The sequence below is a fragment of the Crocodylus siamensis genome, chromosome 1 (assembly GCF_052110815.1).
Source record: "Crocodylus siamensis isolate JL-2025a chromosome 1, ASM5211081v1, whole genome shotgun sequence".
In the NCBI taxonomy this organism is placed as follows: domain Eukaryota; kingdom Metazoa; phylum Chordata; order Crocodylia; family Crocodylidae; genus Crocodylus; species Crocodylus siamensis.
Genome location: NC_143395.1, coordinates 418,424,244 through 418,438,834, shown reverse-complemented (window position 1 = coordinate 418,438,834; position 14,591 = coordinate 418,424,244). Strand labels below are relative to the sequence as shown.

Here is a 14,591-nt window from a genome sequence, read left to right as displayed (position 1 = left end):
GCAGCGCCAGGCATCACACCCCACCCTGCCACGGGGAAAGCAGTGGCTGCCAACGTCCTGCTGCTGCAAAAGGTTATACTGAAGCGTGGATTGCCCCACTACACAAGAAGGCAACCCCCCACATCCATATCAGTCTGACCGGGGGGAAAACCCCTTCCTGACCCCCAAAATGGCATCGGTCTGGCCCTGAGCACAGGGCCCAGACCCTCTAGCCAAGACCATGCAAGCGTGGTCCCAGCTGGAGCGTTGGCACAGCCCAGTCCTCATCCCCACCCTGGGCTGCAGCAGCAGCCGGCGCCTCTGGGGGAGGTTAAAAAAACCCAAACAGTCCAGCCCCGAAACACATCCGTGCATGTGTGCATGCATTTGTGTCACAGCCTGGTCCGGGCATGAGCTCACACTAGTCAGACCAGGCAAACCTGCCCCCATCTACCCACCGACACCTGCCCCGACAGCCAGCTCAGCCTATCCTGCAGCACATCTGCAAGGGCCCCACCAGGCGCTGGCTCCCAGCCCTGGCCCAGCGCCGCTCAGGCCCCGTGGCCACCGCCTCGTCCCAGCCACCTGGCAGCTCCTGCTGCCCGGAGCGCACGCGAGGCCTGGGGCCGCTGGCAGCCGGGAGGCCAGGAAGCCCTTTGTTTTCCCATGGAAGCTCGCAGGAACCAGGGACGCGGTCGGAGGCCACGGGGACGTGGGCAGCAATGAGAGACGTGCCACGGGCCTGTAAGGAGGGACACAAACCCAGAACCCGAGGGTTTCCAGTGCCGGCTGAGCCGCCCCTCGCCGAGTGGGCAGGCGGGGGCACGCAGCGATGGTGCCAGAGCTGCCCCGGGGAGCACGGAGCAACCCTCGTGGCACGCAGGTGAAGTGCTTCGGAGTGAAAGCACACACGTGTGGTTGTCGCGCGGGGGTGCGGGGGGAGCGGTGAATGTGGCATGACCGCACGCCAGCAGGACGTTAGACCGCACTGTATCTCGCTGCAACCACACGCCCGTGTCAGCAGCAGGAAACCTAAAAATACCGAGTGCCTTTAAAACACGCCAAGCCAAGAGGAGGTGAGGGGCGGGCATCCCTGCGGGGCTCTGGGGCACCCAGGTCTGACCCCTCGCCCCGGGGCAGGGTCTCTGCACAGAAGAGCGAACTTGTGGCTCCACGCAGAGCCCCGGCTTCAGCCTCCCTGCCCACGGGAAGCTCCCGCGGCAGTGCCACGCACGGGGACAGCGGAGAGGGATGGGCCCTGGTTGCTTGCACTACCGGAGGATCTCCCGCTGGTCGCAGTGCTGGGCATCAGACACACAGCCCCCCACTACGTGTCACATGTATTACGCAAGTCCCTGGTGAATCGTGCCACAAACTTACGCTGGCCACGCGCGCAAAGTAACAACCGCACCATAAAAACGGCTATCCAGCTATAGAAAGAGCCAATCTACCCTGCAGTTAGTGCTTGGAAATGTGTCGCAACTCCCAGGCTGGTTTCCATCCGGCTTTCATTTGAATGAGCTGGTTTCTATCCAGCTTTCATTTGGACTTTCACCTTCATCTATATCTCTACCTTGACCTCTACCGGGGGCAGAGTTAAGGGTGCCCAGGCTCTTTGCTGGGCAAGTCCTTTCCTTAGGAGACAGGATCCCACGCCAGCAGGGCACATAGGGCATTCCCAGACTCGATCCTGGCAGGGCCATGCACCAGGCACCTGACAGTGGCAGCCCCAGCGCCTTCCAGGGAAGGAGGGCACAAGCCCCAGGAGCAGAGGCGAGGCAATAAGCTCATACGGCCCTTCCCCCAGTTTCCGACACCATATTGTCCTTTTTATAAGTCAACCCCTCTGTTTTCTCTGTGGGGACCGTGAAAACTGCACTTGACTTCTCTGCAGGGCTGTCGGAAAGGCTTTTTATCCCAGCACGTTTGATGCATTGAGCTCTGAGATGGGATGCTGATGCTCCAGTGGGGTTTCGTAAGGATGGAAGCAGGGTGAAGCTATCCACTTCCATGGGGGGGGAAGGTAGGTGCCTGTTCCTACCATAGGAAAATGCGGGTGCCTGTTCCTACCATCTTGAAAATGCGGGAGCAATACAGTACTCAGGCTGCAGACCCTAGTGCACCTGTTGGAAGAGCTCGTCTCCTCTTCTGGTGAGCGCTAGGCTCCCCTGGATCTTCCCGGCACCCGTGTCCCATCCCATCCCATTTCTCTGCCTTTGGCATCACTAGCCCCCCGCAGCAGGGAGTTCCACTGCTATCTCCATGCCAAGGACGCTAGGGGTCGGGGGGAGGCAGGGCACTTCCAAGCCTTGGATGCTTCTTGTTCTCCTTATCCCGACTCAGCAGCATCCCCAGGCTGGAAGGGACCCCCGGGGCCACCCTGCCCAGCCCCCTTCACAGAGGCAGGGGACCTGCCACGGCCACCTCCCTGCAGGAGCAGAGAGCTCCAGTGGTGCTCATGCCTCGTACTGGAGCCGACACGGTTAACTTGCAAGCGGTGTGGGTAGCCTTATTACCACCCCACTCCCCTGCCCGGCCTGGGGCCTGCTTTGCATGCAGCAGTGGGCTGGAGCTGCCCGTTCCTCCAGCTGGGCTCGGCCTCGCCAAACTTCCCCTTTTTGCATCGGCTGCAAACGTCGCCCCAGCACAACTCAATCAAATCCTCTCCCCCGGGCGGCAGGCACAGCAGGGCCCTGCCTTGCAGGCGTGCAGCCCTTAATCCTTGAGTCCTGCCTCCTGGCCAGCCTGGGCTTCTAAGTGACGTCTCGGGCTGTGCCGGACGATGCTGGAGGCCAGGGGGCTGTTGAAGCGGCCCGAGACCTTTCCGGGGCAGTGGGTCCCCTCTTCCTCCCGTGTCTTCCCCAGCCAGCTTCCCCGGGGCTTCTCCAGCCCAGCGCTAACCCAGACCTTAAACGAGGGGAGTGGGAGAACGGCGCTGGGTGAAGGGTAGGGCCCTCGGCTGCAAACTCCCTGCTTTCCAAATGCCCAGCCCTCCTCCTCCATGCCCTTCCCCAGCGAACCCCTGCTTCTTGCCCGTCTAGGTGCCCCAGTTGTTCAGGCTCGGGACGTCTCATGGCCTGGCCTAAGGCCCGCTCCCGGGCGCTCAGCCTTCCTGCCTCGGAGGGGTTTCTGTCCTTCCCGCCCCGCACCTGCCTGCTGTCACCTTACCCCGCCAGCCCTGGTTCTCTTTCCTTTCCCCTCTTCTGAGACCCCTCGTTTCCGTGCCATTGTCTTCTCCGATTCCTGCTAATCTCTCCCCACTCCGCGCGGGTTAACGACCCTCTCCCCTTTCTTAAGGGCCTTGCTATTCCACCCATCAGGCTGTTGTTTCTTCGGCAATGCTGCTGTCGGGGTCCTGGTCATGTCTCTCTCCTGTTTCACAGCCCGGCAGGTTGTTTTTAGCACTAACTAAAAACCTGAACTCAGGTGCGGTCGTATTAGCTCAGGGGCAGACACGACTGACGGCGAAGTCTCTGGAGGCACCAAATACTTGAGATGCATCTTGTTGAGATGCTCAGTCTGAATAAGAGACACACATCTGTGGATAATTATAGAAAAAAAGGGCTGAAGGGAGCTGGGGAGGTCGCATCCAGTCTAACCCCCTTCTCCAAGCAGGACCAGCCCCGACTACATCATCCCAGCCATAATGACTACAGGGTGAACGACCCCGGACTTTTGCCTATTCTGCTATATTTTTAAAACTTAATATATAATCTAGCAAGTCAGTGCACACACCAACGCTCCTATTTGTTTTTGTTTTAATCTTCAACTGAAGAATATCGTGCTAACCCCTTAGCATACTGGCAACACTTCTAGTTTAACTGGAGAAAAATGTGTGCTGTGTTGCATGTGATGAGGCTCCACGCAATCTGCACCCCTCTTTTCAAACTCCTAGATCCACCCATGGACACAGAGCCATTCGCTGTTGGAAGAAATGCCCTCCAGACTCATTTTCCCACCGTCCCTGACCCGAAGTCACAGTTTTTCATGGACACTAGGGGTGGGACCGCAGTTTGCAATCGTGCACCACAACACAACCTCCCGGGCGGGCTCTGGAAAAAGCCTCAAACCTCGGTTTGCCCATCTGTGAAATGGGCTTGGTGAGACTGCTTTCTCCGCTGAGGACAGGAGTCTCTAGGACAGTGGTTCTCAACCTTTTTGGGGACTCAAAGCACCCCTCACTGGATTGGAGGCACCCTCCGTAACATTTGGCACCCAACTTCAATAACTAATTTATATATTACACGGCTTGCCTCCTTACACAGGGACGATGGGATCATCCAGGAGGGGACCAGCCTAAGCCTGGCTTAGCTGTTTATCTCCTCACTACTCATTTATCTCCTCATATCTCCCCAGCACCCTTCAAAGGACCCGGCGGCACCCCTGGGAAACCCCGCTCCAGGACAAAGCGGGGCGGGGGCGAAAGCAGCCAGGGCTCAGGGCTCCTGCTTCGATTTTTTGAGCACAGAAATCATGGAGGATTTCAGAATGCCTCAGTTAACCATGGTGCTGGTAAGCAGGGCTCCTCCTTCCCCACAGCAAAAGGGACAGCCCGCCTGCTTCCCGTTTCATATCCGCGGCCTCGCCACCCGGCTCCCCTGCGCGCCCGCTAACGCCGCGGCCCACGCACGCACTTCTGCGCAAGCCCCGAGGTGCCGCTCTGTCCGCGGCTCGCCAGGGTCGTGCCAGGCCCGGGGGGGGATTCCCGGGGGGCTGCAGGAAGCCATGAGGGTGACTCAGGCGAGGCCACGCTGACTCAGTGCTGAGCCGCGAGCCCAGCCTGGCTCTTGCCGTTATTCAGCCTTTTTGTTCGGCTGGTCGCGCTCTCACGTGCTGTCCGGACCATTCAGAAAGTCGGCTCGGACGAGAGGACAGACCCCCCGCCCAGGGCGGCGTTGCCACGCTGCTGTTCCACCCCAGAGGCAGCCGCAGCTCAGCAAGGGAAGGGCTGAGCACGTGCCTGTCACCAGAGCGGAACAACTATGCAGATAAAGAGACAGAGAGGGAAGAGAAACTCGGAGGGGGCGGGGAGCCGCCAGACCGCGGAGCCAGCCCGGAGTCCCTTGTGGGGTGGACTTGGGGTTCATGACAGGCCAGGGAGGGAAGTCCCCCGCTCGGGGGCCAGGGTGAAAGCAGGAAGCGACATTTTTTGAGCTGGGAAAACACGAGCCGTGGCAAGAGGCCAGCAGGGCCTGTGCAAACTTTCCAGCCCCGGCACAGAGCCGAGGGGCAGGGACGTGGCCCAGCTCCCAGGAGAACAGAAGCACAGACCCCGGGAAGGTGCGACCCCCCCACCCCTCCCCGTCGTGGCAGGGGTCTGACCACCCCCCCCAAGCCCCTCCTTGAACTCAGCTGCATTGGGTACAGGCGCGATCCACCCCCTCCGCACTCATCCCCACGCTAACCCCGCCAGGCTGGAGGGCAGAGGGGAACCGAGGCCTAGAGCAGCCACAGGATACCAAGGGCAGAGAAAGGCCGCAACCCGAAGAGCCTCAGCACCCTGCCCCCTGCTCGCAGCTGGCCCGGGCTGCAAACTCAGCAAGGGCACAGCACCGCCCTTCTTCCCCCCAGGCACGCACTGAAGTGGCCCCGTGCCGGGAAGCCCGGGCGGCGCTGGGGACCGCCACGCCGGCGCTGGACGAGGCGCATTCCACCGGCTCCGGTTCCCCTGCCAGGAGGGGAGACTCCAGGGGCAGGCTGGGGATATGGATAGCCCCGTGACTAATCCCTCCAGACAGCGGCTCAGCTCGGAGGAGCACAAAGAGCCTTTATGCCGCGGCCGCCGGCTCCCAGCGAGTGACCTCAGCGCCAGCGGGGCCGCGCGCTACCTTCAAGGCAGCCAGATATAGGCTGGGGGCCTATGGAGACAAATGTTAGTGCCCCCCCCCCACACACACACACCAGCCCATGCAGGGGATAGCACAAGGCCACTGTCTTTCACCGCTCCGTGCCTCAGTTTCCCCTCCCATGCTTCCTCTGCCCAGGCCTCTACATCAGAGCAGGGGCCACAGTGCCAGGCCGCAGCGCAACCCAACCTGAGACCCTGCCTTTCAGACGGATATCAGGCTGTGCGTTCACCCAGGGAACTCCCTGCCACAAGAGAAGGGCAGGGATTTTCCCCAGGGGGCAGGACAGGATAACCTGCGGCTCTGGCATGTCACTTAACCGAATGGGAGCCTTCGTGCAGCCACTAACCGACAAAGTAAGGCAGGAGCCGGACCTCACTATACCAGTCTACCCCGGTGCCCCAACCTGTGCCAGGCACTCAAGCTAACTGCGCGGTGCAGACGGACCCCCCAGAGCAAACTTCCCCGCCAGCGAAGCTGGCATCACCCCAGCCTGAAATAGCTCGCCGTCACAGCAGGCATCACTTCCCTTCCCCTCAGAGACGCACCTGGCAGAAGAGCGCGCGGTGGCGCTCAGCCCGAGGGCACAACGGGGCATCTGGACACAGCAGAGCTCTGCGGCCCCGGGTCCGAGCCCCGTCAGCCCTGTGGCAGACGGCGATGCTGGCTCCACTGCATGTCAGCACGGCCGTGCCGGCACCAGTGGGGATGCACGGTGAGGGAGGGAGCTGGGGGTCTCTATTTGGAAAGGTTCCCCCACTGCCCTTGGAAGCAGCCTCTACAGCCAGGGCTAGGGCCCCATCACCCAGGACGAGGACGGCGTGACCCCTGGCGATCCCTATGGCATCCTCCACCTTGCATGGAGCAGGGCTGGGTCTCGCAAGCCTTGGGAAGCAGCCATGACCTGGAGTGACCAGGCTGGGAACTTCCCCTCCGGACACGAGCATGTTCAGGGCTGCTCGGCATCAGGCTGCCGTCAGGCTGCCGGGGCCGCCCCAGCCCACCGGTCACTGCCCCAGGGACGGCAGGGCATGGAGAAGAGGGGGAGACGGGGGCTGAGGGAAGCAACTCCTCCCTCTGCAAACTGGAGAAGCCCTGAAGCACCGTCCCCGGAGCAAGCCCCGGGAAGCAGAGATAAAGGCGGAGCTGAGCCCCCATTTCCCCCATGTCCCCCTGCTGCCCGGGCCCGCTGCTTTGACTGCAAGCTCCTCCGTGCAGCTGCTTCCCTGGAGACTACAGACCTAGAAGTTGTAGGGATGATCGTTCCTGTGGCAGGAACAGAAGCACCAGGGAGAGCGAGTGACTTGCCCATGGTCATACAGGCTGCCGGTGGCAGAGGAAGGGCACTGACCTGGCAGCTGGAGGGAGGACCCCGAGCCCTCGGCCAAGGCAGCCAAGCCAAACCCCAGCCCCGTGGATGAGGAGTTGAGGAAGGCTCAGCAGATTTGAACCAGCTGCTCCGCACCCTCCTCCACCACACCTCCCCCAGGCCTCTGCCAATCATTAACCCGGCCCGGATGGTGCCCGAATCGCTGGAGTTTCCCTGGGCAGGGCCGGGAAAGGCAGCCAGCTCCCCCCCACTCCCCCCGTGACGTGGAGAGGCCGAGCCCGCGGGCCCCTGCAAGGGTTAAAAGCCACCAGCGCTTGCCTGTAACCCAATAATGCTTCCTTTCTTCCTCCTGGCCGCCGAGCTATTTTTAGGTCCCAGAAGCGGTTTATTTTCCCTTCCATGCCTCTCCCTCGCGCGCCCAGCCAGTCGCTGCCCGAGCCGTCGCTTCCGCCTGCCACCGAGCGCCCGGAGCTGCACCAGCCCCGCTGGCACCCCGGCAGCTGGCTGGGGATGCCGGGGGGTCCAAACCAGCCTGGGGCAGCATCCAAAGCAACCCCCACGCCCCCAGCCAGGAGTGCCCAGGGTACCGGGGGGATATGGGCCCATGCAGCCCCTGCACCCTGGGATGGGCCACTCGTGCTGCGCCGGGGCGGGGGGACAGGGATGGGTGCACCGGCAGCCTGGCCCTTGGGAAGGAGAGGGCAGGAAACCCCCCGGGAGGGTGTGCAGGAGGTTTCAGGAGGCTTCCAGGCAGCCGCCGGCTTTGAATGCCTGCCAGGGCGTGGCGGAGGGGGAGCACGTGGGAGGCCGCCCTCCGCGCGGCCGGCGAGGGAACAGACTGTTCCCACCGCAGAACAAAGGGCCCATGGAGCAGGGAGGTGCCCGCGGCCGGGCGCGGGTATATTAAGAACAGGCACGTTTTCCACCGCAAGCCCGGGGGAGCAGGAGAGGAGGCCTCCCGGGGCGAGGAAGCAGGGCCGTGGGCTCGGGACTCAGGAGCTCGCACCCCAGCCTGGCCACGTGGCCTCGGGCAGCTGCCAACGCCAAGGTCCCTCTGCGAGCCCTGTGCCTGCCAGGATGCCTCTGGAGCAGAGGATACGAGGCCTGCGAGAAGCCCGCTCACGGATGGGCAAGCTGCACGACGTGGCGTAGCTGGACCCCTCGCCGAGGTCCGAGAGCAGCGGGGAGCGATGCCGGGACCGGCCCCCTCGAACTGGAAGGGGCCTGTGCGCATTGCCAAGCGTGGGACATAGGGAAGATGCGGGGGGGAGCAGGTGACCCGCTGGCTGGCGGGGCAGGCTGGGATCACGGCGCCCACCCTCGAAGGCAACGCAGAGGAGGAGGCGGACCCCGGGGGTCCTTCTGACTTAGAGACAGACTCAGGTCCCCCCCTGCACTGGAAACTGGGGCTCTGTGGGCTTGGTTTCAGCGGAGACCCGGGGGGACTCAGACACCTGAGCAAACATCCAGGAGAAAAACCCTCTTTGTTAAAGACTCGGGCTCTCTCACCTCTTTCATTAAGAGCAGAGAAACCTCCCAAACCACATCTGAGGCCGCAGATAAATCATCTTTCTGAGCCAAGGCAGGCCAGACCTGACGCAAGCTGAGAGCCGCCGGAAAAAGCGCTCCAGCCCCGCGCGGGGAGCCTGGAGTCTCCAGACAGCGTGCGGGCTAGCGAGGACAGCGGGGTCAAGGACCCGCAAGCCCTAAAAGCAGGGACCTGTTGCCTGGGAGGACTGAAACACTGCAATAACGAGCTAGTGCACCGCTGCCACCCGACTGGCTCATCCGCGCATCACGAGCCCTATATTGCTGCTCTGGTGGAGATTCTCCTCAACCCAAGCTGTGCAGGGAAGGGGCGGACTCTCCATCCCTGGAGGGGTTCAAGACGAGTTTGGGCAGGCACTGGTTGGGGGTGATCTAGGTGCAGTGATGCCTGTGCGCTGCTTTGGGGATGTGCCAGGCTTCTGGTGGCTGCAGGGGCAGAAGGGACCCCCACCTTCCCCTGGTGCTGCTACGTGTGTCGGGGGGGTTGTGCCCTCAGAGGCGCTGGGTGCTGCCGCAGCCCAGCTGGGGACAGGGCCTGGGTTGTGCCAGTGCTCCTGCTGGGACCAACCCCAGAGGGCCCTGGCTAGAGGGTCTTGTCCCTCTGCTTAGGCTCAGACCAATGCTGCACCGGGGTCAGGAAGGAATTTGCTCCCCTGGTCAGACTGGTCCAGACTGGGGGGGTGGGGGTTGCTTTCCCCTGTAGCGGGGGAGGTGGGCCCACCTAAACCTGTAGCTCACTTGGTTAAAGCCCAGTGCTTAATGACCCCAAGGTTGCTGGTTCAATCCCAGGTTGGACTAGGTGATCTCCTGAGGGTCTTTCCAGCCTTACTTCTGCATGCACATGTGAACCCCATAGCAGCAGGATGTTGTGGTCCCCTACTTTGCCTGCAGCAGGATCAGGTATAATGTGTGGTTTTGCTCACAGGTTGGACAATAGGCTTATCTGGGCTGGTTTGGACAGGGCTGATCATGCCCCAGGCAGAGGGTTGGACTAGACGTGACCTCGGCAGGTCCCTTCCAGCAGGACTTCTCAGTGATCCTGTAATCACCACCTATGAAGGAGCTCTCAGAGCCTGGGGAAGGCACCGCTTCCTACGACACAGGCAGCCCTGCATTTTGCACCGCAAGCACAGAGCGGGGGCACAGATGACCAGCTTACGCGGAAGGACAGAAGTCATCGCCGATGCACAGAGACCAGCCTGGAGACCCCATGGCTGCCCAGGACAGGGTCTGCTGCTGACAGCTCGCAGCTCTTCAGGCCTACAGCACAACACTTCGTCGCCTGCCTCAGCTACACCAACCGCCCGGGATCAAAACATCACCTGCACCCCGCTCTTTCGGGAGGGGGCCAGCCCTGAGCAAGACCGGAGCACGCAGAGGTAACACAGCTCAGGCTTCACCCGCTTGCAGCCAGACCGTGCGGAGGGTTCCCTGGCACGGCGCTGCAAAACTGGCGAGACATCTCAGACGCACCTCAGAGAACCGCCCGAGAGCGACGGGACAGGACCCAGCCCTCCCACCGACCCGTGTACGAGCCGCTGGGCCTGGGCAGGTGCCGGGGAAGCCCCGACCCCGCCGGCTTCTGATCAGGGGTCAGCTCCGGCTCTTCGTCTGGGGCAATGGCATGTGCAGGAGATTAATTCTTGACCTCAAGCCTGGCCCTGCCCCCCGCTCACCAATGCATGCACGCGCACACACACGCACACATACATGCACGCGCACACACGCATGCCAACAGGCTGCCAACCAAAGCAGTGCCATCTCTTCAGCTGGCAGGAGCAGAGGGCTGCCGGGCACCTAGGAGAAGGGAAGGAGCCGGGCAGCACGCTGCACCTCGAGGTGCTGGAGAGGGGGAACGTCACCGCCCCAGACCCCACCGTGGTCAAGGACCCGGACCAGCATCTCGGAGGAGAATGCATCTCTCCTGCTTAAACAGCCAAGCGCAGGGCCAGGCCGAGCAAAGCCGTTCCTGCTCTGGCAGGGATTTGGGCAGGTCCCTTCCAGCAGGCAGAAACCAGGTCCGAACTCGGCACTGCATTTCCATGGGAAATGAGCAACCTTCTGGCTCTGAATCGGCCCCGGTACGAGTGAGAAAACCCCAAATGCCATTCATAAAAAAGCCCCTGAGCACCGAAATCCCTGGGGGGATTTTTTTGGCAGTGCCAGTCATCTGTCCCCGACACCACCCCCCCTTGCACCCAGCAGGCAGGACAGGCACGGAGGGGTGGTGAAGACCCCCATCCACTGCAGCACCAGCCGTGGGGCGTCTGTCTCCCACCTCCCAGAGCTGCCCTGCCCTGCCCACCAGGGAAGCAGCAGCCCCTGCACTGGAAGCCCTAGTGCAGCCCCTGCATGGATGCACGGATACAGAGCGAAGCCCACCACCTGGAGGCTCCGTCGCCCCTACGAGGCTCAGTCCTCACTCATCGGTGCCTGGCCTGGGCCTGTGGCAACCCTGTTGGGATGTCCCAGGGTGAACCCGCTAAACCTTGCAGGTCCTCGTCCTCTTCCGACCCCACTAACGTAGCAAGCCCCGTGGCCTGCTCCCGGCTGGGAGACCACCGTGGTGCTACGACCTCACCGCAGGGACCCCCGAGTCCTCAGCGCGGAGACTCCAGTCTTGCAAGGAGCACTCACGATGCAAGCTCTCTGCGGGCAGCCCAATGAGCCCAGCCGGTTTAGTCAGCCCGGCGCTGCTCCAGGCACCCACCCACGGAGGTTACCACAAGGACGGCGTGGCAAGGGACAGCCCGGAGCCGGGGCAGACCAGACTGCGGCCGCCGCAACTGGGCGCGGGTCTGGCTGGTTCCCTGCAGTCCCCGAGCTGCTCAGCCGGGCGCTGCGGCTGCCTTCAGTGCAGGCTGGGTTTGGGTGAGTCCAGGCACAGATCCCAGAAGTGACTTGCCTAAGGTCACAGAGCAGCTCCGTGGCAAGGAGCAGAACCCAGCACCTTGCCCTTGCCACTGCAAAGCGCTGCCTGCCCAGCCGGTACCGATTTCAGCACCAGGACGCATCACATAGCACAGCCCCGCAGCACCCTTCATGCTAGACATGACCCCTTTGCAGAGCAAGGAGCAGGGATCCGGCTCATCACGACAGCCATGAGCCCGCAATGCTGCTCTCTGCTGTATGCGACTGCCACCACGCATCCACGTGCCCTTGTCTCAGTACTGCCATCCGTCAGCGGAGAGTCTCTCAGCCGGGGCCTGGGATAGAAGCCGTGCCACTGGGGTGAAGCTCTCGGTTCCAGCTGCTGAGTGCGGGCTGAGCACATCTGCCCTGGGGGACATGGGGCAGTAAGGGCTGAACCAGAGCCGGGCATGGGACAAGGGGGTCTGATCTGAATGCCAGCGGACCCACAGGAATGCCACAGAGCCATCCCTCCGGCTGAGCCCTGGGGCATCCTACTTAACAGAACATGGACACGGCAGGAGGGGGCTGGTGAGAAGCAGAAACGGGACATCTGCCGAGAGCAGCGGAGGCTGCAGCTACTCAGCTGTGCCCGAGGCCAAGAAGCACCCCCTCCCCGCCCCCATCAGGAGGCTCAAACAACAGGACAAAAAGCTTGTGGGGCACAGAAGCAGGAAAGAAGAGTGCCCGACCCAACACTCCTGCTGCCTGGGCCTCCACAGCTGGGGTTTCCTGTCTCCTCACTGCATCGGGCCTGGCTGGCAGCACAGGGCAGCGAGGAGGCTGAACACAACCTTGGGTGCCCGTGCCTCTTCCTTGCCCCCAGAAGTCCGGGGCATGCACACTAGCGGGGGGACCTCTCAAGTCCTCCACCTAATTCCCCCCGGAGCCAGGCTGGGAAACTGCAGCCTGTCGAGGCTAAGGGATGTGCCCGAGACTGTGGAGCATCGGTAGCAGAGCCCAGGCCTAGCCTCTCTGCTTCTCAGCCGCGGGGCTTGCGGCTGTTTCCTGCCGGCCCAGTCAGGGCAAGGGGAGCAGACAGCCCGACTGGTTTGCGGGGAGGGCCAGCGCTCTCGGACCTGCGACAGCAGCACACGGGACCCGAGGGCCCGGAGGTCCAGTGCTCCCATTAACCACAGGCTTGGGAGGCCTGGATTCAGGCCCCAGCTCTGCCACCGACCTCTGCACGTCCTTTGACAGGGCCCTTGGCCGCTCTGTGCCTCGGTTTCCCGGTCCGTACACGTGGGCAATCCTCCTTCCTTTCTCCTGCCCTTGGTCAAACTCCCCAGGGCAGGCGCTGGCTCTCACTGCCCATACCACAGCACCCCGGTTTCAGCGGCGGGCACTGGCGATGCCGCCTTTCAGGATGTGATCGCACCGCCACGCGCAGACTGGCCACACAACACAGCTACCCGGGGACGCCTGCTCTTCCACCGGGGTACACGAGGCGCGGACACATGGCACGTTGCCCTACACCAGAGTAACTCGCTAGACTCGGGGAGTGTTCCCAGGGTAGCACTGCACCAGGGTAGCTGCAGCCTGGGTGCGTGTGTCCACCCCTACCCCAGCGCAGCCGTCCGGGCAGTGCCCCCGAGTCCCCCACCCGGCCTCGTGACAGCACCTGGAACCGCGGCTGCCCCGGAGAGCGGTCATCTGGCCGCTCCACGCACAGGTGTTGTGTGCAAGGGGACAAAACTGATGTCAGCTGCACTGGCGTGGGCGTGTGTCCGGACACGCGGCACATCCCCTCCCATCGGCCCTCCTTCGCACACCAGAGCACCGACGGGCCAGGCCATGAGAGAGGGGCTGGGAGTTTCTGTAGCGGGAGAGACCCCTCCTTTCTCGTCCCTCCGCAGACCCCAAACCGGGGGGGGCAGGAGGAGGTCGCACACCGAGCAGCCCCGATACCGCACACCAGGGCAGCCCCTACACTCGCACACCGGGCCGGTCCTTACACGCACAACCCGGACTGGCCCCTACAGAGCACACCAGACCAGTCCCGACACTTGCACATTGGATCTGTCCCCTACACTAGTACACTGGGTCAATCCCTACATTTGCACACCAGGCCAATGCCCTGCACACACACACCCGACCAGTCCCCTACATTCACACACCCAGTCAGTTCCTACATGACATACTGGGCCAGTCCCTATACTCACACACTCGGCCAGTCCTGTACATTCACACACCAGACCACTCCCTTCACTCGCACACCCGATCAGTCCCCTACATTTGCACACCTGAGTGGTCCCTACACTCACACCCAAGCAATCCCTTACATTTGCACACCCAACCAGTCCCTACATGACACACTGGGCCAGTCCCTACTCTTGCACACCAAACCAGTCCCCGACATCGTCACAACTGACCAGTCCCTACACTTGCACAGCCCACATTTGCACACCTGCCCAGTCCCTACACAACACACTGGGTCAGCCCCTACACTCACACACCTGACCAGTCCTTCACTTGCACACCAAACCAGTCCCCTACATTTGCACACCTGACTGGTCCCCACAGTCACACACGTGACCTGTCCCTACACTCACACAGTGGACCAGTCCCCTACATTTGCACACCTGACCGGTCCCTCTACAACGCACTGGGCCAGCCCCTACACTCACACACTTGCCCAGCCCCCTACACGTGCACACCCAACCGGCCCCTACACTCGCACACTCAGCGGGCTGGTCCCTGCCCTCCCGGCCCGCGGCCCCCGGCCCGCACTCACAGCACGCAGAGCGCGTAGGCTCGGCTCACGCTCTCGCTGTCCCGCACCAAGAAGCTGCCGTCCCGGCCCGCCCGCGCCAGCAGCTCCTCGGCCGCGGCGCGGCTCAGGTCGCGGTGGTACCAGGGCCCCGGGCCGGGCGCCGCCGCGCCCCCGCAAGCCATGGCCCGGCCCGGCCGGCCGCCGCCGCCTCCCGCTGCTCCCGGCGACCTGCGCTCTTCCTGCCGCCTCCGGGGACGCGCTCCCG

The 14,591-nt window shown here is 62.8% G+C and overlaps 1 protein-coding gene across 1 annotated transcript in view; it reads right to left on the bottom strand.

The window, feature by feature from the left end:
• The window catches only part of INPPL1 (inositol polyphosphate phosphatase like 1), a 33,788-nt gene extending 19,197 nt beyond the window's left edge, over nucleotides 1–14,591 (bottom strand). The window contains exon 1 of the mRNA XM_090030871.1: nucleotides 14,348–14,591. Within this exon, the coding sequence (XP_089886997.1) occupies nucleotides 14,348–14,508 (161 nt within the window). The 5' untranslated portion in view covers nucleotides 14,509–14,591. The remainder of the gene's footprint in view (nucleotides 1–14,347) is intronic.